At 40.1% G+C, this 25,803-nt stretch overlaps 1 protein-coding gene across 2 annotated transcripts; it reads right to left on the bottom strand.

Annotated features, from left to right (window-relative positions):
• Positions 1–274: 274 nt before the first annotated feature.
• On the bottom strand, positions 275–25,296 carry ZC3H12C (zinc finger CCCH-type containing 12C). 2 transcript variants are annotated; one of them, XM_086481794.1, is made up of 6 exons: positions 25,273–25,296; positions 19,086–19,852; positions 6,692–6,831; positions 3,634–3,868; positions 2,625–2,731; positions 275–1,894 (listed from the first exon to the last, which is right to left on the bottom strand). In XM_086481794.1, the coding sequence occupies exons 1-6, from the start codon at positions 25,294–25,296 to the stop codon at positions 501–503; spliced, it is 2,667 nt and encodes an 888-aa protein (XP_086337920.1). In that variant the 3' UTR covers positions 275–500. The 2 variants fall into 2 exon arrangements, with proteins under 2 accessions (XP_086337920.1, XP_009944421.1); XM_009946119.2 differs by lacking the exon at positions 25,273–25,296 and having other exon boundaries at positions 19,086–19,855.
• Positions 25,297–25,803: the final 507 nt, after the last annotated feature.

The raw sequence follows: 25,803 nt of genomic DNA, 5'->3' as shown, positions 1-25,803 counted from the left end.
GTGGTGTAAAAAGTTCAAAAACTTGGCTTGAAAAATGCCTGCCAGAAGTAGCGAAATCCTCTTTCTGCAGGTTGTTTTAATACCATACAGCCCAAGGACAAACATCCAGCAAGTTAAAAAATGAAAACAAAAATCCCAACAACATGTAACAAGGATAGAAAGTGCTGCATATAAACCCCTGATGCACCAAATATTATAACCAGAGACCACAGATTTTTTTTTTTTTTCATATATATATATATATATATTAATTTAAACTGGAACATTCTCCAGCTGTGAAAATAGCCATTTAAAAATTTTCAAAGTAGAACACAAAACATATCTGGTACTTCCGATGCATGGGGCTATACATACAGACTCCATGATACAGTATTTCACATAAACGGATTACTATATAACCTCCTTGCTGAGAAGGAGATCCCAAATGCTATTGTAGCAAACCTCCCTCAGCCTTAGAGCTGAGCTGAAAACTACTGGACACCACAAAGATGCATCATCTCTCAATAACCTAGCTGAGATTTTTCCACTAAGATGGCTGCAGCGAGCTGCTGAGCGTCCGTCACGTGAGGGTTCTTCTTCATAACGATCCTCACAAGATCAGGGGGGAAGATGTTGCAGAGGTTAATGTAAACCTTCTCCCGGGTGTCCTGGTGCCTTGGAGGGTCTTGAGGGATTCCACAGTAAGGAACGCGCCAGGTCTGGTCCTGCTGTTCGGGTAAGCTTTGGAAGGCAAACTGCTCATAACACGGCTGCGTGGGGTTACTTGGCAAGGAGTAGGTCTGGCGGTAGCCATAGGCATCCATCCCGTAACTCTGCCTATCCCAACTTCCAAGCCCATCTTGGCCAGAATAAGGCTTCCTGTGTCTTAATGGAGAATTATCATACAAACGTGAGTCTGAAATGCTGTCTATTCTGGTGGACACGAGGGCTCTCCCCAGATGCATGGTCTTTGAATGTGATGAACTCTGAGATGTAGAGTAGTCATTTGGGCAACTAGAACGAGCACCAACTGTTGGATGCTGTAGATGCACAGCCATGTATGGAATCGGAGGTTTGTGGTGATGCTTTGGTTCTTCATGACTATAGCTTTGCACTCGCGTGAGAGGCTCGTGGTAGCTCTGCAGGAAGGGCTGAGTGTTAAGGCGGCCATGGGGGTGCATATGTTGGCACTTCAAGTTCTCCTCTAGCTGTGGGTCTGGCGAACTCATGTAAGAGCGGTCGCTGTAACCCACATAGGAATCACTACTGCCACAGCTAATGCTCCCTTCGCTGCTGCAGTCGGAAGCTACAGAGCTAATCCTATAATCTGTGTCCAAGGAGAAGCGCCTTTCAGGACTACGTGGCCCAGACATACTTAGATTTGAATATGCACTCAGCATAGAGTAATACCCTACATCCACAGGAGACTCGCATTTTGGATACTGGTCATAAGGCATTGGCGTTCCGTGATTTTTGGTTGCCATTATCACTGCAGGATACTGTCCCTGTGGTCTTTGATCCTGAGGTGGAAAGTGAACTCCGGATGGAAGGCCGTTAGTTAAAGGTGCAGTACTTTGGGGTTTTGCAGCAGAACTTGGTATACTAACTAAAGAAGGTACAGACCTGGTTTCCAATTTGTTTTTGGTGGGAAGCTTTTCCTCCAAGTCTTGATAGACTTGAGTCCTTATACTGGGATCCGATTGCCTCTTTGGAGCAGCACGCTTCAGCTCAGAAGTGCCGTCATTTTTAGTGCTACAGGGAACACTATTGCTTTTTACCAGTCCTCCATCGCTTGTAGTTTTGGCAGCTGTGCTTCTAGACATGGCACGAAGTTCATCAGCTACAGATCGCTGAGGCTGATTTCCTCTTTCTGGATGATAGTATTTGCATTTGTGTCCATAGGTACATTTCTTCCCTATCAATACAAACATATCAGATAAAAAAAAAAACTTCAACCAAAATCTGTTAATCATCGCACAACGGAAAAGCCCCTCATTTAAAGTTTTAGTGATGATTTGAAAGATCTTGCAAATGGTTTTGTGCAACACAGGGAGAGATCTAAGATCTCCTCTCTCATATTGTGGGGGAAGAAAGGCACTCATGGTGTGCAGTAGCTAGTGCTCTAGGAACGCAGACCAACACTACCAGCCACATTTTGAGCTGAACGTGACACTGTCAGTGTGTCTGTACACACCTACTCTGTTGGGCCAAGGAGATATACAGTCAGAAAACTTAATAGGAAAGTCCCACAGAGTCGTAAGACCAGCAGGTTTCAGCTAAGTCAAGATGGTGTGCCTGTAGGGATGCTCAATAGCTAAACTTCAGACAGCTCAATCAATTTTCTGGAAGAAAACTTAGATTATGACCAAATCACAGTAGAAAAGGGCTTTCTGGAGCCTGATGTTTTGGATCTATTCCTATGAGTGATTAATAAAGTTGCTCCTTTAGTTCAACTAGTAGATAGAAACATTCTCTAACTAGCACATGAAAAAAATCACCTTGGTTTCCACCATCAGCTCAGCATTTCAATCATTCTCAGGCTAAGACAACAACATAAAAACCTGTGTTAAAAAGCGTTTCATTTTTGGCAGGGTTAAAACAAAGCATGAGCTTGGTCTCCAGTTCCAGCAGTTAAATCAAATTACCATAAGGACACGGTTGCTTCTTATGTTCTGGCACAATAGGCTTCTTCCTAAGAAAATTGTCCAGACTTGGACCATGGCGGCCAAGAGGATCATCAGGAGGCATAAATCTACAAAGCAAAAAAAAAAAAAAAAATTATTATGGAAGAAAACAAGCCTTTTCATATTTCTTAAGCAATGACCAAGAACCTCATGACTGTGCCCTCCACCATAACCTGCCATGCTGACATTTTTAAGCCTGGGTACTTTGAGAGCTGTTTTGATAGGCCTCCTTTCTGCTGCAGGTACTGCCTGAGAGATGAGTCCTCGAAATAGACTGCGTGGACACCTGTAGGCTGGCTCAGCTGACTGCACTGCGGCAAAGCAGGGCTGCACACAACCCATTCCTAAATCAAAGTAAGGGCAGCAATACAGACAGCGATCTCTTAAAACACCACAACTAACTTTACAAGACTGTGCTGATTGTCTAGGACTCTTGCATCAGTATTTAGGCACTCAAACAGAAGTGTCTGCTTGGCAGTGTACCGAGTCCCTCCCACTACAAGAAGCCACCAGTAGTAACTGCAATTGATCTGTATGCTGGGGTATGAAGATACCATAGATGGATCTAAGCAAACAGTTGAACTAGAGACGTCCTGAGGAGGTTCATTCCAACACGGATTTTTCTATGACTCTAGGATTTAGTAGTCTAACTACAGGCACTCAAAAATGCTGGCTCAGTATATCAAGAGAATTGGAATACTATACCAGCGCATACATCAAGCATAGTATGCCAATGTTTATGCACCAAAAGGGAAAAAAATAGCATTAAAAGAGATATTGTTACAAAAAAGCTCTAGCAAAAAAGAGTTTGAGTACTTTTAATCAGAAGACCAAATCTACGATCGACCATTCCTCCTGTTTTCCTACATGTATCTAACGATTTAGGTGTAAGATAAGAAATTCATACAAGTCTTCAAACTGTCCTTTCCTCAATTATTTTAGTGGCACATATAAAGATTGAACGACTTACTTGTCATTAACAAATGAATACATCAGCAAGCGTTCATCTATGAACTTCTTCCATTCAGGCTTTTCATTAGCTAAATCCCTGTAGTTATCATTAGAAACAATGATGCCATCTGACTCAAAGGCCAACTTCACTATAAATCGGTCATCGTAGCATACCACCCTTCTTCCTTGCACCCGGCGGGATGGTGTGAACACAAGAATCTTCTCCTTTTCTAATTTACGCAAGATTTCTTGATCTACAAGGAATAAGAATCGAAAGTTAAAAAAGAAAAAGAAAGAAAAGAGAAAGATGTTGGTTTAATCTCCAAAGACATTAGATTTGAAGAAGAAACCCCAAGCACTTAGGACTAAACAAGCCTTAAATGGTTATGGTCCAGCAGAAGGTGTCTGATATATGATATTTGAAGTCACAGTCCACAGTCAACTGATAAAACTCTCAAAAAACCCCACAAACAAATTAAAACCTCCTGCTCCATGCCACTTTTCCAAGACTAACACAGGAGACCTTGTTCATGCTGCTGTGGTTCAAAAGAAACACTGCTTATCAAAATGCCTGTGAAACACCCCTCTGGTTGAAGGGGTGGTTTTAAACATTACCTAATGTTTCAGCAAATAGGAGGGCTACACCCAAGTACAGTGAATGGTTTCCTGTAACTGAGCTCCTTGGTAAAGACAGACCTCTTCCATCTCTTTGTGGTACCCAGCAAGAAACATCTTTTGAAACAATTCCAGTAGCTCATGTTAATGGGACTGTCTCATAAAAGACTGTCCATTGAGAGAAGGGGTTACTACTAGTACCCACAAGGACTAGAAAACTCACGTTCTGTACAAACACTCAGACTCTTCACAAACATTAACAGCATCCTCTAAAAAGACCTCCGATGTCATCTCGTAACCAACAGCAAATGTGACTTTGGGTTGCTTGCTTTGTTTGTTTTACTTCCAGTAATAGTTCAAAATGTATCTTTCCTTGAAGGGTTTACAAATTTATATATAAGGTCTTATCAAATGTAAACAGATTTCTCTTTAATCCTGCTAAATAAGCATGTTTTAATATTTTATGTAATTCCTTCTTGTCCTACACAGCCTGTCAATCACCTATCCAAAAGCATTTTCTCTTTCTCTGTGTGGAACCTGGAGATCCCAAGGAGCTTTGAAAGATCGGCTCAGGCTACTAAGGAGGTTGTACTAGTACTGGGGCATACACCCCTGGTGTCGATTCTCCTAGCTATCACTCTCCTCAGCGTAGACAAACTATGAAACAAAACCAAACAAAAAGCTAGGCAACATCTAAAGCAGCAGAAGATGCTTGCGCAGCGAATATGAGTCACAGCTCTTAGTAATGGTTGAGATCTCAAATAACTTTTGTAGCACAAGAAACTTGACAGGGAACATGTTCCATCTAGGAAAAAAAAAAAAAAAAAAAAAGACTCCAACAGGAAGAAATACATCATTAATATTACATATAAGCAATATATTTGATACAAGCATTTATCTGCTTAGTAGAAAAAGCACCAAGATTTTAAATGAAATCTAGTCTTTTTGTATTCAGTCCCCCTGCCATGTGGCAAATGTCGAATAAGAGTGTGATGGAAGGTGATTTTTTTCCCCACTAAGAAAGAACAAAAAAATCTGCCATGTAATATGATGATTGGCAGGTAATAATAAGAAAGATGAAGCTGTTGGTTAGTCCAAGAAGCTTCTCATGAATACTGGCAGTCTAGAATCATCCTCCTGTTAGTCATCTAAGGCTGTTTCAAAATTTCAGGTGGCCACATATTTCAGGTGCATATCTCTGGAAATGGAGTCTCACCACAATGTATTTCACAAGACGGGTAGCAATCAGGCTCCCTGCATCCTGATAAGAAAACTGAAGAACCTCTGTTTTACAGAAGATACAATAACCTGCTTTAATCTTTCTCCCATTTTCAGGGTCCATGATGACACGTGGCAAACTGATTTTTTCATTGCTAGACTACTGGTCAATTCTAAGTCTTGCTACTGTCTTGCAACTCCTTTTGGGGCTTCTAGCCCTATCCACAGCTCTAGCAGAGGTCACAATTTATTTCTAAACAGCCAAATCTTTACTACTTAGCCAATGCTCTTCTCATACCTCAAACACTAGTACAGTGAAAAAGAAAGGCTTCAAGAGAAAGGCTCCACACTGTCTGTGATGAGGGGAGAACAGCAGCTTTCCAAACATTTTCTTGCATCAACATGATAGTAGCAATCAAGTCAATGAAATGAAGTGTTGTGAAGCTCTTTCCAGATATTTGAAAATTCATGTGGTAATCAAAACATGCTTCCATATTCATTTAGAAGCCATAGCTGCTACTTTCAAAAGCTCCCACCGCTTTAAATTAGCCATGTTTAAAAACCCCTCCACACAAACCACCTCCCCCAAACCCAATCCCCCTTCCCCCCTAAATTCTAGGGTTTTTTCCAAGCCCAAATTCTCCTCTGCTTCAACTTTAGGGCAGAGGAAGGACAACTCTCCAGCCTTGATACAGATTAATTAGTTTGATCAAGAAATAAATACCTCCACACAATTTTTTTTCTAGATAAACATGTTCCAAATTAAAATTTTCAAAAGCTGTTTCACTTGTTAATAGTAATGATGGAAAGAGGAACAATTCCCTTTCTGTCAGGATAATTCCTGTAACCCCAAGTGCAGGCTGTGACTCACCACAGGTGACCAGCAGACAGGCCAGCCTGGCAGAATCTGCTCACCACAAGAAAGATCATCCAGCAAATCACTAGCTTCAAACACCTTCGCTGCCAAGGTTAGATAGGCGTAACAAATTAAAAAAAATTAAAAATGGCAATTACATTCTTCAAGAAGTAGCAACGATAACAGAAAATTTATCAGGTGAGCAGCAAAGGAGGACTTGGAGAGGGCATCGCTTTGTGTTTTTCCTTCCTGAAGATCACAATGAAGTAACTACACCAAATACACTTCCTATTATAGTCTTTCATTTCTAAAGATTCATCCATTTAAGCAGCAGCACTCATGCTGTGCAAAGCATCACACAAATGAGCAAAGGTGGAACAGAGCTTACCTGTGATAAGAGCATCAGGTCTCGACTGTTCTTTCCTCCATGCTGGCACAAACACAGTAACATCCTTGTGGCCTCTTTCCAAAAACCAGTCTACTGCCAATTTGATTCCTCGACAAGAAAATACTTCTTTGTTCCCGTGGCTGAAACACACATTAAAATTCCTTATTATATGACTCTGCTTTTCTATGACCATAAATGGAGCATAGTGAAGTGCGGATCTCAAAGCCACGCTCTTCATTTGCTCCGTGGGTTCTAAAGGCAAGTAGAAGCCAGTCATGAGCCTTGCCCAAACACTGCAAAATGGCATGGGAGAGGGATACCAAATCTGCCAAACATTTTTAGCATCTGTATACAGATTTGACAAGCAAAAATATAAGTAGGCAGTGTTAAAAATCCTCATAGCTGAACCAAAAGTATGGGGGGAGACTTGATGAAAGAAAGCAGGAGGCCTGAAATACCAACATGAAAGAACACAATGTGTTTAGGAAATGCCAGCAGATGAGTATTGAGCACTGGTGTGCATGGCAGCAGGGGAAGAGACAGCAGATCCCCGCTGCAGGAGCTCTGTGAGGTCCCATCTGAACGGGAAAAGAGAGAGGTCTCCAAGCCCAGGGGGATGGCAAGCACTCTGCAGAACAGATTAGGCAAGCTTGAGAGACTGTCCAAAATCAACATGACAAAACTAAGAATTTACTTAGTTCTGCACTTCAGAAGGAGAAATTAACTGTGTATTTAAAAAGCTGTGGAGAGACAGTTAAGCAGAATCCGATCAGACCCAAGCAAAACAAAAGATGTGCATCTGTTGTACAATAACTGTCTGAGGTAAGGCAAGAGACGCAATTATGTCATTTTCTAAAGGCAGATGAGTCCTCAGCCAACTTCTACATCCAGTTTCGGGCACAACATATTACAAAAGATACAGATGAACTGGAAAGAATCCAAAAGTAAAGTGAGACGTACGGGGAAAGACTGAAGGAAGTGCATTTGGTTAACCTGAAGAAAAAAGGCAGCCTGTGGAGGAACAGAACAATCTTCGATATATAGGACAGAGATCAATCATTAGGTTTCCATGGAAAGGTAGTGGAGAGCTGCAGGGTGGCCTCTGTGAGAAGAGGTCAGGGGCTGCCCCATGCCGGGCATGCCTAACCCTAGCTGGCTCCACCATGGAGGAGAAAGGAATGAGGGAACACCAAGACTAAAAGAAGGGCAGGTGCACCCCCAGAAGGACTTATGGCCTGTGGAGAACAGGAAAAGTGCAAGAAGCAAGGAGCAGCAGAAAAAACCTGCGACGTCCTGACCCCAAGCCCCTGCGGGTGTCACCCACAGCCATGACAAGGCATAGGAGAGGTGTCTGGAGTGAGGCAGTGATGAGGAAGTGAGGACAGGTGTTGAGCCTGGGAAAAGGAGAGATGGTTTTCCCCCTAAGTATTTTAATGTTTGTCTTTTTTTGTTTCCCAATACCCACATCAGTAATTAAATCTTGACATTAACTGGCTATGAACTAAGTTAACTTCCCCCAGCTGAGTCTGTTTGGCATGCAACAGTACCCGGTGAGTGACTTCCCTTTCATTATTTTGACGACGAGTTTTCTTGCTCCTGTTCCTCCTACTTTCTCCCTGATTCTGCTGGTGGGAGGAGCCACGGCTGACCCACCATATACCCACTGAGTACTGACAGAAACATCCCTAACTAGCATTAAGTAACAGTTAAGCAGTATGTTAGAAAAAGCTTTCTAACCGATCAGTGGGACAGCCTGCCCATGGATTTTGGGATCTCCTCATGGGACACTGCAGAACAAGTCAGACGGCTCCTCTGGGGCCAGTCTGGGTTCTCCACACTCAGGAGGAAATGAGCAACTTTTGTGAGGTCTTTCCCAACCCCACAGCTCTATGTAGCAGAAGAGACACAGGGGCATGGCAGCAAGCCATTACTTTTTGCTTGACTGGCTTGTTGTGTATAGCAGTTATGCCACAATTTGTTTTCCAGAAAAGTTAAAAGACAATTCTTTCACGGTGGAGTGATGTATGAAGTTGACAATATGATGATGGATAGCCACAGGGATCCTAATTCCTCCAACTTGCATGTTTTGAGGTAAATAAAAACGCAAGAAAGTTACTTAAAAACTTTTTTTTTTTCAGTAGGACATTTTAAAGCACCTACTATTTCTAGCTTTCTAAAACATAGCACTGTTGTATGTTCCTTGATACTTTGAGGGAGCCTGAGTAATTGTGCAATGGATGAAGTGGCACAGTAAAAGTGAGAAAAATTTTGAAAAAAATGTTCAGATTCCAGAAGCTTGCCAAGGAGGCGGTGTACATGTTCACCTGTGTCTAGGTGTCAAGAGAGAATGAGTCATGGCTAACACCTCTCACAAAGCATCATCCTCAACAGAGGCTATGTTGAAGGGCACAGGTTCCAAACAAAAGCAAAAAAAAGTGTGTGTGTGTGGGGGGGGGGGGAGGGAGCGGTGGAGAAAAAATGAGCCCACTACCATTATCTGGATTTAAGTGAGGAATTGTACTACTTCCTCTTGTAGGAAGAAGGAGGACCTGGAAACATAGTCATATACTAAGATACTGGAAGTGTTGCTAGCCATAAAAAGTTTCTAGATTTTAGCTGGCCCAGGGTGCTGCAAGGATAGTTTAAGCCCATCTTCTGTGCCTATAGGGCTATACTAGGAACGCTGTCAGGAGACAGACATCTATGTATCTCAATATCCTGTTTAGCAACGGTTACAGGCCTCTGCAATAATACATTCCCTGTTTTGTATGATAATAGCATGTAATATGCTATAACATTGTAATAACACTGTAATAATAAAACACTTAGCAATATTTTTTCTAGCCATTGTTTTATACTATACAATTATTCTTGCGCTTGTTTGGCTGAAAGAGTAGTATCTTTGTACTTCATAACTTCCCAGGAATGGGTAACCAAACCACACACAGTTATATCAGATTTAAAAAGTACATGCACACATGTATAGAAAAAATGGCCAACAGTATTTCCAGCCATGGCAATTACATCTCCCTGCGACAACACAAAATCAGGCCACTTGGTGCACATTCAGCACCCAGCCATAAAGTCTCCTTTGCAATGCCTGATAGAAGAAGTTACTGTTCATGCTATCAGCAGGTCATGTGCACCCATAAACATATTACAATCCATTTCAAACAGTCAGGAAGGGCTTGTTTCAGCTACTAAATTCCAGTGAAATCACTGTACTGTTATTACTCTAAACAATCTCCATGGTTTCAAAAGGATGAAATCACTTTTCACTCCTGACAGCGAAAAAGCGTTTTGTTAGCCTACATTTTTGTAACAGTATGTTTCTTCCCGTAAGCCTGAGAAATCATTTCTGGAATGAAATCCTGGCCTCTGAAAGAAGTGGACGTTCTTGCCTATTGCTTTCCATCAGGTTGGAATTCGAGCCACACTTTTAAAGGCAGAGGGAGGACAAAGCAGTTCAGCTTCTTAGTTTTCTTTTGGCTAATACAGATTACTAAAATTCTTTCATCCAGAACATAAATTTTAAATACACTTAAACTCTATGAAACAGAAATGGGAAATGCATTACAGTGCATACTAGCTTTTCTAATTGCTGAGCAAGCGGATTTACAGCTTGTATAAATCTTCATATTTTTTTCTGCTCCTTTTCAGACACACGCCTAAGCTGGTATCCAAGTGGATACAAATTCAAAGAAATTTAAATTATTAGTGAGAAAGTCTGTGAAAAAGATGCGCAATTAAAATTTGTTCTTTTCTTCTGTTTTGTTGTCATGCAGATTTGATGCTCTCCTTTTTGTGATCTTCATGCTTCATCAGCTTTATGATACATCATATGGTGAAAAGACTGAAATCATGCTGCTGCTTCTGACTTTTTTCCTTCTGATTAGTTGTAAAAAAAGAGGAGAAATGTTTGTATTTCTTTGTCAAGAAACTTTTTTTTTTTTTTTTTTTTTTTAAAAAATCTCTTCCCAATTATTAGAAGTATGTGAAAGCTGAGAGCAGTCAGGGCAACTGCTGTAGCCCTGAATGAGACATTGGTGTTCACTGCCTTGGTTCTGCTTGCTGACTATGTTTAATCTACCACTCTTAGCTAAAGGAAGATAAAGTATATTCCTGAAGAAGTATCTATTCCTCTTTCATACCATACAAGAATGATTCTTTTTATCACCACTTTTATATTTGGCCTGTTGACAGCTGTGGTTTTACTTTTAAATGAAAAAAAAAAAGTAGTATAACACTTCCTGAGCAAAAATCAAGCAAGCATTTTCTAGGCTACAAGAGTTAGTAGCAGGTGGTAAAACATCTGATGAGAATATTTTAATTTCCTCTGCTACCTAGCCCCCAAACTGAATTTTCAAGTGACTATCTTAAAAAAGAGTTGTGGTATACACTCCTAAAACACTGACTACTCACAATAGTTACAAGACTTCTGGGGTACTCTAATGTAATATTCAATGCAGAGCTCTCAGATTTTGAGAGCTACAGAAAACATAGACATCAATGACAAGAGACATTAAAGCTGAGGTCTACAATAATGGCTGTTGCAATACAGATACAGGTGTTTATACAACTGAAATCTGGCCACAGCAAGGTGCTTCCCATGCAAAAGCATATTGATTAAAAGCAAGAAGAACAAAACTAAAACACAGATCTGCCTGGGATACTTCGAGAGTTACCAAACTATTTTCTTCTATCATGTCATAAGAAGAAAACAGTGTTCAGTCCATAGCAAAGAGATAAGAATTTCCAACCTGTATCATAATAGTGACTCATCAGCCTGGCAGCTTGTCACTAGCCTCATCCCTTTTTTTATTTTTTTTTAAAGCTCTACTAATTTCCTAATCACATAAATAATTTGTCCCAAAGCATTTCTCAGTAACCCAGGCCTTCCATCAGTCCTGCATTTGTTCCTTATATATATTTTGTTGCCCACCTGAAGCAGATGAAACAGTTCCCAAATGTTTTTTTTTTTTTTCCCATTAGCCCTTGACAAATTACTCCAGTGCATCGAAGTCTTTGAAGGAAAAAAATCCTTGGAAGCTCTAACATCTTTCAAAACATCTTTTGTCTGTAGGGCTTCCAATGCCAGGGTACTCTACAAAGTATGGCAAGCGTGGTTGCCAGCCAGACATGCAGGTGGGTGTCTGACGGAGCAAGAGTCACACACTCAGTAGTCAGAGGTCAAAACAGGCAGTCAAAGCTGCCAGTGACAAGCTCCTATCCACATGATTGTTACTTGTTGGAAAAATATTTTTATCTGTTCCTTAAAGTGACTTCTCAACATAACCTAAGCAAGTAGACAGCTGGTACCACTGAAAGAAGAACATTTGAATCAAGGTATCAAGATACAATCATGTCTACCAAGCTCAGCAACACACCATCTGAGAAGAGGCTAATGCAGCTAATTTTTTAGTTTGCTGAAATACACATGCAATTAAATTGCCATATGAAAACTACATACAGCACAGATAAGACAACGAAACCATCCTTTGGTTGACACAATTTGCAGTTGTGGAAAAACTTCTCTGTAGACAGGGTATCAGTGAACCTTTTACTAAGACCATATGACCTGCTTCACAGTTAATGCATAGGGTCAAGACTCAGTTGCCTAAACAGAGATGTCTAATGCTGGTTAGGCACCTCTGGGCATCTCACACTTCCTCCAGTTGCCACTCCTGAATGGCACTGGGGTCTCTGTCACTTCTGTCAGGCCTGGATGTATGTTTCTGATGCCAGCAACCACCTAGAACATCCACACCTGCAGGGCCAGCTGGGCACAAAAGCTGTAAGAAAACTGCAAAATCTCTCAAGTGGGAGTGCATTTAACTAAAAAACAAACCTCCCAAATCAGCATCTTACTTTCACAAATAAAAATTAAGTATTCAATGGTTATCTCACGTTGCATTTTCCCTTGTGCAACGAAGTACCATCACGCGCTATTTAAATATGCCAAGGTTTTCCAAAAGGGGAGACTGAAGTGCATCACCTCCATGGCCCGAGAATCCTAAGGGTGAAGTTTTCAGAAAAATCTAATTGCTCAAAACAAGATTAATTGATTTCAACCTGCAAACCCAGATGGCACATGATCAAAATATTTTTCTTTTGCCTATATAATTCTGAAAGTAGTTGTCTAAAAATTGTAATACATCAAGTAAAACATACAATTATTAGCTTATCAGTGTTATCTTCATGTTGTGCACTCTGTAGGCACAGCAGAGTTCTTTTTGGCTATATATTCTCAACATGAAGTATTATATACATTTACGTAAAATTCGAAACTCATTCTTTCTGCTGTTGGCAGAAAAAGTCCGAAGGCACTCTGGGTAGTCAAGGAAAACTAACAAATATGGACAGAAGCAAATGAATAAAATAGTTAAATTTTTCACACTGTCTTTGTAACCAACAACTCTGTTCCTTATTCCTTACTTCTTGGTGGTAAAGCCTGACTTTGATTTCAGCAAAGTATCACAGCACTAACCAATTTTAGGCAATTTTCAGTATCCTAACCTTATCCTTGAAAAAGACAACCAAAGGAAAAGGACTGCAAATATGCTGCAGTGTATCTCTCTCTTCAGAAGGAACTCTCTCTCTCTCTCAACTTCAGCAGTATAAGGAAGTCTTAAAATGAAGGGGCAGAAGAGAACCTCAAAACCTTGCCTCTGCTGCCTCATGGAGAAAGAGGACTTTCCGCCCTCCATTCCAGACTGTGAAGGCTCAGCTAAGGAAGCCAGGGATGCATGAATAGCAGGTCCAAGAACACACTGGAGAAGTAGGGGAGAAGAGCTGATGATCTGCTGTTACTAAATGGGCAGAGATCACTTTCTTTTGCCTACCTCAGTTACGTAAAGAGAAAATTTAAGGTAGCTTAAATCTCATCACACAGGGATACAGAACTACTAATGACTGAAATGCACTATCTGTCTAGTATCTATGATGTGCAGTTTACACTAAACAATGTCCTGAGTGCATTTTTATGTCAATGGACAAATGCCTTTCTTACTCACGTGGACTAAGGTTTTAAACGAAGATTTTGCATTACAACATCATCACCTACATGCAAAACCCCCTCACCTTACGAAGCACGGTTAGAGCTACAGAGTTCTCTGGAAAGCCAACACAGCTCACTGCTTAGATATGGCATGACTGAATCCTGGGTCCTATCCCTTAGTCCATTCTCACTCTCAGCTGTGGGAAGTGTCTATCAAGAGCGCCACAGCTGCTCTAGGGGATTATCTCATTTGCTGTTCATCTCTGATTCTAAGTTTACATACACACAGAAAAATCAGTCTCATCTGTAAGAGTGTTCTAATAAAAGACTTTGTGTGTATTAGGCTTAAATGCGTAGTCATCTTTCCTCTTCTGGAAAAGGATTAAGTCAACACCATGAAAGCTAGAAAAATGAAAGAACAAGAACAGATTTGAAGTATTCCATAGAAACTAAATGGCAATTCTTCAAGTCATAGCCTGTAAAAGTCACCTTTCTACTATTCAGTTGAAAGAGGGGCTTTGCTTTTTTTTTTAAAAAAAACACAACTTTAACCAATTCATATTCTTTAGCCAGTATCGTGGCTTTAAACTTGAAATACACATGATGCATCTGATCAACTGTTTTCAGTTTAAGGCACAAATGACAAGCAATGCCATCTCAAAGTAGTAGAAAAGCTTTCCAAGCATTACCAAAACGCAGAAAAATTGAGAGGGTTGGGGTTTTGTTGTCGTTGTTGTTGTTGTTTTAACTGCAGTTTGCTAAAGCAGTTTGTCTGGAACAGTAGTAGTTACCAGACTAGACCAGCATACATGCTGGCTCTGGCTGCCCAGACTAAGTTATTCTGGCCCAAGCCTTGTTCCGTGCTGCCCTTAAGGAACTCACAAATCCACCCATCATCAGTTGACTAGATGCAACCAGTTACACAAGTACAAACATAATGGGATACATCCTTCCACCTTTGTGTCAGACCTAGCTGTTCTCCCAACCACAAAAACACTGGGTTTCATTTACAGGTCTAATGGAAAAATAATCTTTTCTGATTTTTGTTTTATTTTTTCTCTGAATTAGGAAGTTGAATCAACTCATTTTGCAGCCACACAGTCACTAGATGAGATGCAGGCAGGAAAGCATCCCTGGCAGCGAGTTAGAGGCGAGACTGAAGTAAGCCATTCTGTGTCACTCATTAGATGTTCTGTGAAACCCATCCTTAATTAGTCATGCAATGGAGAGACAGCACAGCATACAGCAATCCTTCCAGAAGAGGACAGCTGTCATATCCTACTTGTATTACTGGACATCACTCATCTCAACCTTCTCCACAAAACTTCCCACTCCCTCATGAAATAACATCCTTTAAAGGAAAATTAGCAATTCTTATCTAGAATAATTTTAATAGTAAATGGTATCATCAAGTATACATATTACAACACAGGAGTAAGAATAAAAATCACAGTCTACCCATTTCTGTGAGAATAAATGAGAGAGCTCCCAAGAATATGTCTCGAAAGACTATCAATAGTCTGGCTTAGAGCACAGGCCCATTTCCCTTTAGCAACTCCAAGGTGAACTCATTGGCCACAGCTTGGAAAAGCAAAGAAGAAAGAAAATAACAGACTGTGTCAATTTATGGGTTAGGTACTTGTAACAGGACCCTGGACATCTAGATATATAAATTTGAACAAGATTGTCTGAACTGCAGGTGAGTTCCTGTACCTCCCCCACTGCTTTGAACATTGGTCTTTTACATGTAAAAGCTGAAATCTTTCCTTTCAAGTATTTAAAGTGCTTATTTGCTATCACATATTTTTCTTGAAGGGGAAAGGACAGATCCTTGTAAACAATTGGTTGCACAGCTGGTGTCAGCAACTGGAACTCGTATTCTACAAACACGGGGCTGGCTTCCATACTTAAGGACTCATTTCTAGGAAAAGGTGGGATCCACTTGACAAAGAAAAAAAGTATCTTTGACAACTGGCTGACCAAAAGCAGAGCAAAAGTGTTGCTGCCAATAGGCTGGCCAACACAGCAAGGCAAGAGCAATCCAGGAAGTTTCTTGAGTGCATTGCTGATAACTTCTTAACATGGGTGACTGAGGACCCAATGAGGAAACCTGCTGGACCTCATACTTACAAATAAGGAAGAACTGGTCAGAGATGTGAAGATCAGGGGCAGCCTTGGCTGCAGTGACTGTGAGTGCTGGAATTCAGGATCCTGTAAAGAAAGAGCAAGGCAAAAAGCAGGATCACAGCCCCAGACTTCAGCAGAGCAGACTTGGGCCTGTTCAGGAGAATCTCACATGATATGACCCTGGAGAAAACACCTCTTCTCTCCAGAGTAACAGGAAAGCTGGTAGATTTTCATGGATCACCACTGCCAAGCTCAAGATTGGTCCACTCTGATGTGCAGGAAGTTGGACAAAAGTGACAGGACAAGACTTTACCTCAGCAGAGGTTAGGGAACACTGAAATGGGGCATTCCCAAGCTGCTGGGCCCTGATGGGATGCACTCAAGGGTGTTGAGGGTGCTGGCTAATGACACTGTGAGGCCACTCTTGGTAATCTTTGAAAGGTTGTGGTGATTGGGGATGTTCCTAAGGACTAGAAGAGAGCAAATATCCCTTCTATCTTCAAGGAAGGCAAGAAGGATAATTCAGGGAACTACAGGGTGGTCAGCCTCACTGTGATCCCTGCAAATGTGACGGACAAATCCTCCTGGAAGCCCTTTCCTAACAAATTATGGAGACTGAGTGAAGGCGACTGGGAACAGTCAGCAGGGATTTACGAAGGGAAAATAGGCTTGACCAACCTCATAGCCTTCTATGGTGAGATGACTGGCTCAGTGGATTAGGAGAGCAGTGGATGCTCTTGTTAATTGTGGGTTTAACAAAGCTTTTGACACTATTTTTATAATACCCTCACTGAAAAACTAATGAAGTATGGGCAAGATAAGGGGACAGAGAATCTGGATGAACTGCTGCATCCAAAGGGTTATGATTAGTTGCGTGAAGTCCATCTGGAGGCCAGTCAGTATTGATGTACCCCAGGGATTGATACTGGGGCAAGCATTGCTTAACACCTTCATTAATGACCTAGACAACAGGACAGAGTGCACATTCAGCAAGTTTGTAGAGGACACATAACTGGAAGGAGTACACCAGATGGATGTTCTGCCATTCAGAGGGACCCTGGCAGGGTAGAGGCCAACAGGTACCTCAGCAAGTTCAACAGAGGGAAATGCCAATCCTGCACCTGGGGAGGACTAATACCAGGCATCAGTACAGGTTGGGGGCCAACCAACTGGGAAGAAAGTCTGAAGAAAAGGAACTTGGGGTTCTGGTGAAAACCAAGCTGACCACGAGCCAGCAATGTGCATTTGCAGCACAGAAGGCAAACAGCCTCCTGGGCTGCATTACGAAAAGTGATGCCAGCAGGTTGAAGGAGGTGATGCTTCCCCTCTGCTCAGCCTTGGTGAGTCACATCTGGAGTGCGAGGTTCAGTTCTGGGCTCTCTGGTATAAAACAGAGTTAATCAAGGGATTGTAGCACCTGACATATGAGGAGAGCCCAAGAGAGCTGGGACTGGAGAGGAGAAGGCTCAGGGAGATCTTATTCACATGTAAAAATACCCAATGGGAGGGAATAAAGAGGACAGAAACTGACTTTTCACTGATGTCCAGTGACAGGACAAGAGGCAATGGGCACAAACTGGAATACAAGAAATGTTCTTTAAACATAAGAAAAAAGAAATCATTCTTACAGTGGGGGCATTCAAACACTGGCCCAGAGAATATGTTGAGTCTCCGCCCTTGGAGACATTCGAAATCCAGCTTGACATTGCCTTGAATTGACACTGCTCTGTGCAGGGGATTAGACTAGAAGATTTCCAGATGTCCCTTCCAAACTGAACGATTCTGTGATTAAATTTGGTAGAAAACAAGTAAAGACCTGTTAATTCGACTCTTGGATACAGAAAGACTATTATACTAATAGATTTAATCTCTTTTAAGGCCCTGTAGCATGCACAGCATGCATTCATATTTGGGTCATTTTATGTAGGTGGTCAAGAAAGTAAACTGAGCATAGGAAGGCAGGTCTTAAATATTTACGCTAATAGATGAATACACATTAAGGAAAACTGACTGATCTGGAGCTACTTCTGGAACGTGTTCAGTGCAGTTTGTGGGAGAAGTCGAACCTATGTCCACCCACCAAGTCTGAGCTGGGCTAACTAGCTAACACTTACACAACTGATTTGGATTTATGTGAGAAACGGTCCAAACCTGCTTTAGAAGTCTCTGGATAACTTCTTGGCTGAGTACCAGAATACTATTTGTTCAACGGGACATACTTCCTTTACAGCTCAAGTTGAACAAAAAAATTAGGTAGAAAAGTCACAGGAATACCCCATTTACACAGAAGTAATATCCTTGCTTTAAGGGCTAATACATCTACTTAAATAAACAAAACCTACCAGACTGGTGTAAAAGAGAATTGTATTTAAATTTAATTTTAAAAAGCCTCATTTAAAGGTAATTGACTTGATTAGGAGCTAAAAAAACCTGGGCCTTTAGCCCAGAAATGTCTTGCACTAGGTCTTATTGCTAAGCTAATGTAAACCACATGAAGTCATCAGAAGACTAAAACTGACCTTCTAAACCATGCTGTTAGTAATCAGATAATCCTTACAAGTTACCCAATTAACTACTAATCAATTTGGCATTTGATCATTTACATAGCCATAACACCCCCATCTCTCTACCATTTCCTCCTCCCTCTAATGAAGCACGAACCTTGTGCCTCCACACAGACAAGTTTCTTGCTATGCACCTAGATGACTGGGGTCAGGATGAGTGAATGCTGTAGGTGAATGTGTTATCTGTGGGCATGTAAGTGTAAGTCTAAAGCATGGTAACCTCAGGAATTAATAGCAATAAAACCTAACTCCAAATCTGATAACCAAGACCTATTTTACAGGCAGACCATAACCGACCAAGGAGAAGTATCTCTTAAGTCACCTTAATTCTAAATCACTATTTTATAATCTTAAAGAATCTTACATTTATTTTAACCTCCTGTACGTAACTGGATACAGCCATTGCCCATATCAATGTTGCCTACCAAAAATTAAGTAAGTACTAGACTGGCAGTAGGAAGGAGATATTTGACAGGTGCCTACAAAGGGAGACTGGCATTAACCTATGGTTGTTCTAACAGTATAAACCACTGGACTCTTACAGACCTCTAGTCTGATTGCAAGACCGACATACTGTGTGGTCAACAAAGACGTGAGAGAATCTGCATTCAGTATTAGGCAGTTATACCAAACATCAGTGCTTGAACATGACAATACCACTCTGTTTCCATTTAAATATAAATGCAAAAGCTTCATGGTCACATACCTCATTGCAACATTGCTGCCATCGATAACTATGGGCCTCAGGTTATCACCATCCTCTGTCACATCCTCCTGCAGTGGAGACTCTGACCTCTGAGACTCTATGGAAGATGCTTCACGTATTACACTAGTGTTAGCATTAGTTACAGTCTGGTCAGTCTCAGTTTTATTCCCAAGTTTGACAAGTTCTCCCAAAATATCATTTATTAAAGCATCAGTACCAAGTTTATTTAGTACAAGTTGAACCTGCTCTTCAGAGTAACCCAACTTAAGTGCAAACTCCAGTTTGGTTTGATATTCTTTCACCACATCAGGGGGCTTTTTGATTTCCTTAGGTACTATCTGAGCCTCTTCTATCCTAAAGTCTTGCAAGATTTCATTTCTTTTTAGTATATGAGGCTCTAAGCAAGGAGACCGGCACAGCTCTCGGTGAGTCTTAGGCAATAAATGTGATTCTGATGCAGAATTATTCAGTCTCTCTGAATCATTATCAGAATTTGTGCTTTCTTCAGAGTCACAGCTGGAGCTTCCAGAAGTCTCTTCAGATGCCTCCTTGTCTACATCTTCTTTCCTAGAATTAACCTTATCCATTGTTGGCTTCTCCGCCATTGACCAAGGTACAACTGCATTTATTTGTGTGCTAGTGCTGCCCACATAAAGGTGGCCTAAGTCATGCCCCAGATGATCCTTCAAGCCCATGAAGCTGCTGCATGTACTTGACTCCACTTTGTTGTTTTTCTTGTATTCCTGAATATAAAGTGTTCCGTATTCCTGAAGAGAGAACAAAAATGTTGCAACTGGTTACACATATTACTCGTTTTGTATTTTCTTGCTGCTTCCTCAGAACTGCATTATATTGTCTCCCAGCAGAGAAATATGACTTTTTTTTTTCTAAACATGGAAAACTTTTTTTGGGGAAAACTTTTCCTAAGGAATATCCATTGCTAAGCGGATAAACAACTGATCATATGCTTTCTTAACATCATCTTTTACTCAAACATTTCCAGAAATGGGTTTATGAAAGAATAGGCAACTAAGCACTGCAAGTTTACCTACTGTAACAAAGACAGAAGTCTTGTCATGATTTCAAGAAACCCAGATATTTCTTCTAGCTTAAGACAGTATAGTAACAATGAAAGAAAAAAAATGCAGCTATAAAATACAAGTACTAGAAAAGCTTTTAAAACTAAATACCTTAAACTCTCTATGAATAGAAAGACATTAGCATAGTACTAGATTATCTGGCTTACTAGGCAAATATAAGATATCATAATACATAAAATGAATTAGTAACAAAACCCATGATTAAATAAAAAACTTATTTGGCCTAAAAGACACTATCAGTTCAACTCAATACACTCAAACTATTTCTGAATTCCCTTATAAAGCAATAATTAAGTCAAGAAAGACTAATTGCTCTCAGAGTGCTAACATTACTAACACATACAGCATTTAGAGACATGGATTGATCTAACGGCCGATAAAGCCAATGGAAGTCTTTGCACTGATTGCAACAGACCATTCATCAAGCCAACAAGGCAACAAAATTAAAAGCTGATTTCAACTCTTGGATTAGACTTGTGCAAGCCTTTTCCCGAATCAAAACTATATATATATATATATATATATATATATATATATATATATAAATAAAAAAGTCATGTAGGAAGAACGGAAGAAGAAAAGTTGCAGTTTTCTGGACTTTATGCCCTTGCCACATAATATTTTTTTGGAGGAATTTTGCATAACAGTAATTATACAGAAGCTAGTTACCCTTTTCATCACAAGGATTACTTCCACAATCTACATTTAAAGGCAGATTACTACCGCTTTCCCTTATTTTGTTCTATTAAACAGGAATCTTTGCTACCTGCTTCAATAAAGAAAGTAAAAGATAAATTAATTCTCATAGATAAAAATGGACCATATGGACCAATTGTACCGCAAGGTTATAATGAAAAAGAAGAATTTACATTAAGGGAAGACTAGGAAACAAAGAGTTCTTTCACACTTTCATCTTGCAAGGCAGAATATAAAAGCAAGATACAGAGGCAAAGAACTTCACTTGAACTTGACAGATACATTACAGACAGTAATTTCATCAAGGAGGACACACTGACAAAAAACATTATGTCAAACAGAACCTCTTCATCTATACCAATACAAATTACAGGTATGTCTCGCTAACAGACAAAATCTCTGTCAGCAGATAGATTAACTCTCCCATCCCCATACAAGTTATCATTTAAGAATGATTCAGTATTTTTAAAATATGGTATACTTTCCTCTTCTTGGGATAAAGACCTAAGAGCACACACAAGAGAAATTCATCCAGGCTTAAGACTATAGAGAATCAAGCAACAAATCCGATCTGTGGTTCAGTAAAAGCAGACTCTATAGGCGCTGAGTGCCAAGACATACCACTGGGGTGGAGCTTTTTGGCTATGGGGCACAAAAACTTACTTCTTCTAGTTAAAATAAATAAATAAATCTATCATCAGCGTTTTCATCTCCAATGCCTTAATCCAGGCAAGACTGATAGGGAAGAAAATACTCTCAAGTTTTATTTAGATCTGATCTCGTTAGACGGCAGTAGGGCTGTAATCCTCAGGCAGCGTATCAATGAATATTATTTTCTTTTAACTCAAAGCTTTAGGATTTCAAGCAACACCACAGATTAAACACAACAAGAATTTAGGAAATGAACCTTTTCACAAGTGATTTATTAACTAATGTAATGCACTCGATAGCACAGTGCTATTAACAAATCACAACAATATCCCAGTAAAAGGATACAGTTAAAAACCAACACTATGGCCTTCACAGAACTGACACACACACACACACACAAAATATAAAAAAAATCTCAAACAAGAAACCCCTATTGGAAGTGAGGCTGCTTAGCAACCAGCCTGTAGTTGCTAGGATGCGCTCCTTTAACATACCATCATGAATACTAGCACAGCAAAAGAATAATTTGGTATGAACAAAAGCCCATGAAAGAGAGCGGGACTTAAGTGCGTCTGGTTTCCCCTCGGAGAACAATGCAGCTGCCAAACCGATCTGGAAGCCCCGACATCATTGTTCCATCAACCCCACAATCTGCTCTGACTCGAGGAAGTCTAGTTAATGGGCAACACTTTTAAGCTGGACTGAAAAGTTGAGCTGGCTCATGTACTGCCATCGCAGAATACAAGGAGATAATGGGTCACTGCCTAAATCCGTGTACTGTGAAATGTCATTTTAGTATTGAACTAAAAGTAGAGGGAGGTGGGTTTCTTTTTTCGAAAGGGGGAAGAGGAGGTTGCATATTAACAGCATGGAATAAACAAAGCTTGAAGTGCATAGACCAGAAAGAGGAATTATTTTTTTTTAGTGTTAGTTAAAATAATACTTAAGTCATTCTCCAATCACTTCTTCCTTGAAGTTTAAGTGCTTTACAGCAACTACAATCGTAACACCCTCCAGCAGGATTCAAAGAAGTCACTAGCATATGAATGTGTCTGAAGATCAGCCATTATATGAAACATACTTAGATGATTTGCACATCAACTGCATATGAAAAATGACCGTAAACTGAGCTTTGTCCATTGTTGGGAATGTATACATAATCAGCCTCACATCTATCTGCTTTAAGTCTCCTGTCAATCTCCATCTTGCTCCAATACATAATTGCTTCTTTTGCACAGAACTCTACTCCTTTGCAGAGACTATTTAAAGAATAGAGTAATAAGAGCAGCAGCTTTAAAATCTGCCACAGATAGTATACAGTCACCATACTACTGCTTTAAAAGGATAGATAAAATTATGTTTACACTGTAAAGCCAAATGTAAAGATTTCTGAAATAGTTTTGCATAAGCAGTACACTATTCCTGGCATGCAAACTATATTTATTTACACACAAATTTTTACAATGCCTGTGGGCTTTGTACAGCATATTTGTGGACAACAGCATCTCTTAGAAACACTAGACTTCAGAGCTCCCAACACGGTGTCCTTTATGAGATTCATTGATTAGAACCATGAAAATCAGATGTCACTGTTGAACACTGCTGGAATTGATTATTTTATCTTGATTTGGTTAGTGAAGAGCAACATGCCAGCCAGTCTATTTGAATGAATTTGTATTCCAAATAAACACTAATGTACCTATATATAGGACAATGAAGCTCATGAAAACCAGAAAAGGCCACATTTCTCCAAGGAGTAACATTAGCTAAGAACTCCTGTTTACAAGGAGCTCTCATTATGCACATACGGTTTTAAAGTATGCTAACTGACACAATGCAATAAGAAAAATAATTGCTATGAATTCTGACTCAACTGAGACACAAACAAACAAACAAAAATCAGCCTAAAAATTCTTGTCAAGGAAGTATTTCACTTTTGGTTAAGCTCACCACAGATGAATAACAGTTTGTATTTATGAAAAAGTTAATAAAATGAGTAACTCACAATTTAGATATTCTTATGTCAACATGAGTTTTAAACTATAACCTGCTTAAAACTACAGTATCTCACACGAGGTTCACTGTTAAAGGCCTAAAACACTGTGTTACTGAGTCAAAGACATTTATCAAGTACAAATGTAATACTCCAGATGAGCACTGTGCTACTACACTGTAGAAGACTAATCTTTCCCCATTTCTTAGAAGTCACCACTATTTTCCACTAACCATTAACAATAATCAGCCCATTAATTCACCTTTACACAAAACAAATCCTTCTCAAAGGGATGTGGGCAAGTAGATCATCTAACCTTTTAATGTGTATTCAGAATATTTTCCACTTACAACTGAGCATAAGAAAAGCAATTTAATGCAAATTTAGTTCACAGAGGAAAAAAACAAGGAGTAAAATACTGTGTCACGTGATACAGTATAACAGAAATTCTGTATTCTCCAAAGACCATCAAAAGTTTCTGAAGACACATTCTACAGTGAAATAGTTCAGCATATTTTCACACAGGCAGACTTTTTCTAAGTCTTCTAAACACAAAATGGAAAATACTGAAATCACAGTTTGTTGAAACACTGTCATTACTTGTCACAAACAGAAGTGCAGAGCTGATCAGAAGAGAGAAAAAATGAATCTATCAGTTAGCCAAATGATAAAGATGCTGCAACAATGCAAATAAAATAATGAATATGTAATAAATACCTACTGCTGTAGTTTCTATGTATTTAATTACCATTGTATTTCAGTGAGTGCTGTTTGCATCATTCTGTCCAACAAAGGAAGGATGTCCCATTGAACAGATTGGTTAATGCTCTGGGGCAACAGATGTCTACTGGAACTGCAGGAGACCAGCAACTGGTGGCCTGCCCATCTTCTGAAAACTTTCAATAGACTCATGCATATGTTCACACAATAGGGCATGTGGTAGAAATGCAAACCTCTTTTTAACCCTTTTATGTGCTCTCTTTCCCTCCCAACTGATACATGAAGGTCTTTGTTTTGTTTTTATCTTTACAGGATCCTTGGAACACAGGCTTATGGAGTATACAGTGTTTGTTCTTCAGCCTAACATCTGAACTCAAAACATAAAACAGATCAGAAACTTTATAAAAATAGTCAGGCTAGATCTTGCACACTTATGAATAGCTTTTGAAGCACAAAACCTTTAACTGGAACATGTTCCCATCTGAGAGCATGCTAATGCTCTACTCTGCACCACAGTGTCTTCAGATAGCCCACAAAGGAGCTATTCCTATTTTCACAAACAGGAAACTTCATTTATTGCATGGTATAATGGAAACATGTTTGATTTTTTCTTTTCCTTAAAAGCTTTTTCTACCATTCACAAATTAAAGTGAATAATAGCTTATTTGCAAAAAAAGGGTAAATACTTATAACTTAAAGTTGAAACCTCCCTTTCTCCCTAGGGGGCTAGAAGAGAATTGGTTCTGTTGATGGCTACTGCCTACCATTTTCAAATTCTGGGAAATACACCATCACCAATGCTTTTGAGAGTTGCTTAATTGAGTGCACTGGGTGAGATCATTGCTCTTTAATATATTAATCTTCAGACATAATTGTTTTTCCTTCCCTTTTTTTCCAAGAGTCACCCAAAGTGTGCAAATCTCAACTGACACACATGCTAGCTACATTGTCCAAATGCAAACTGATATGCTGAAACACCAGAAAGGTGAAACGTCCCATTTCTGCAGAGAGAAGCCCATATACTTACGTTCGCTGGAAAACACACAGACATTGGTTTCTTGTAGCTGTTCCAGAAGCAACTCCTTAACACGATTTCAGCTGCAGACTTCAGGCAAGCAAGCAGAACAATGAATGGACGAACAGATGGACCCGCGATGTCTTTGCTTAACCTATTACTGAGCGGATGCGGAGCCAATCACGGCCCACAGAGCTCACAATTAGTTGGCCGGGCAGATGCAAGGCAACCTCCCCACCCTGCATCAGGTTCGGAGGTTTCTAAGATAAGCAAGTTGATGTCATTCTCAGGGTCTGCCCCGGGCAGCATGTGTATTAACGAGGGGTGTGCAGCAACAATAGGCCATACAAAAGAGACTAGCAGGCAGCTGCTGTATGAGAGCCAGAGTCATTAGGGAGCAGGCTGCCAACAAGAAACACCTGGCTTGGGCAGACTTCAGCTTCTCCTCATTGTTTCTAATTCATGAAACAAAGAAAGGAATTATTTTTAAGTCGTAAAAGTTGTGAGTTCCATTAAAAGATATCAGTCTTAAGGACTATAATC

This window comes from Leptosomus discolor, chromosome 1 (assembly GCF_034619465.1).
Source record: "Leptosomus discolor isolate bLepDis1 chromosome 1, bLepDis1.hap2, whole genome shotgun sequence".
In the NCBI taxonomy this organism is placed as follows: domain Eukaryota; kingdom Metazoa; phylum Chordata; class Aves; order Leptosomiformes; family Leptosomidae; genus Leptosomus; species Leptosomus discolor.
Note: the sequence above shows the minus strand (reverse complement) of the source record. Positions and strands in the feature narration are given on the sequence as shown.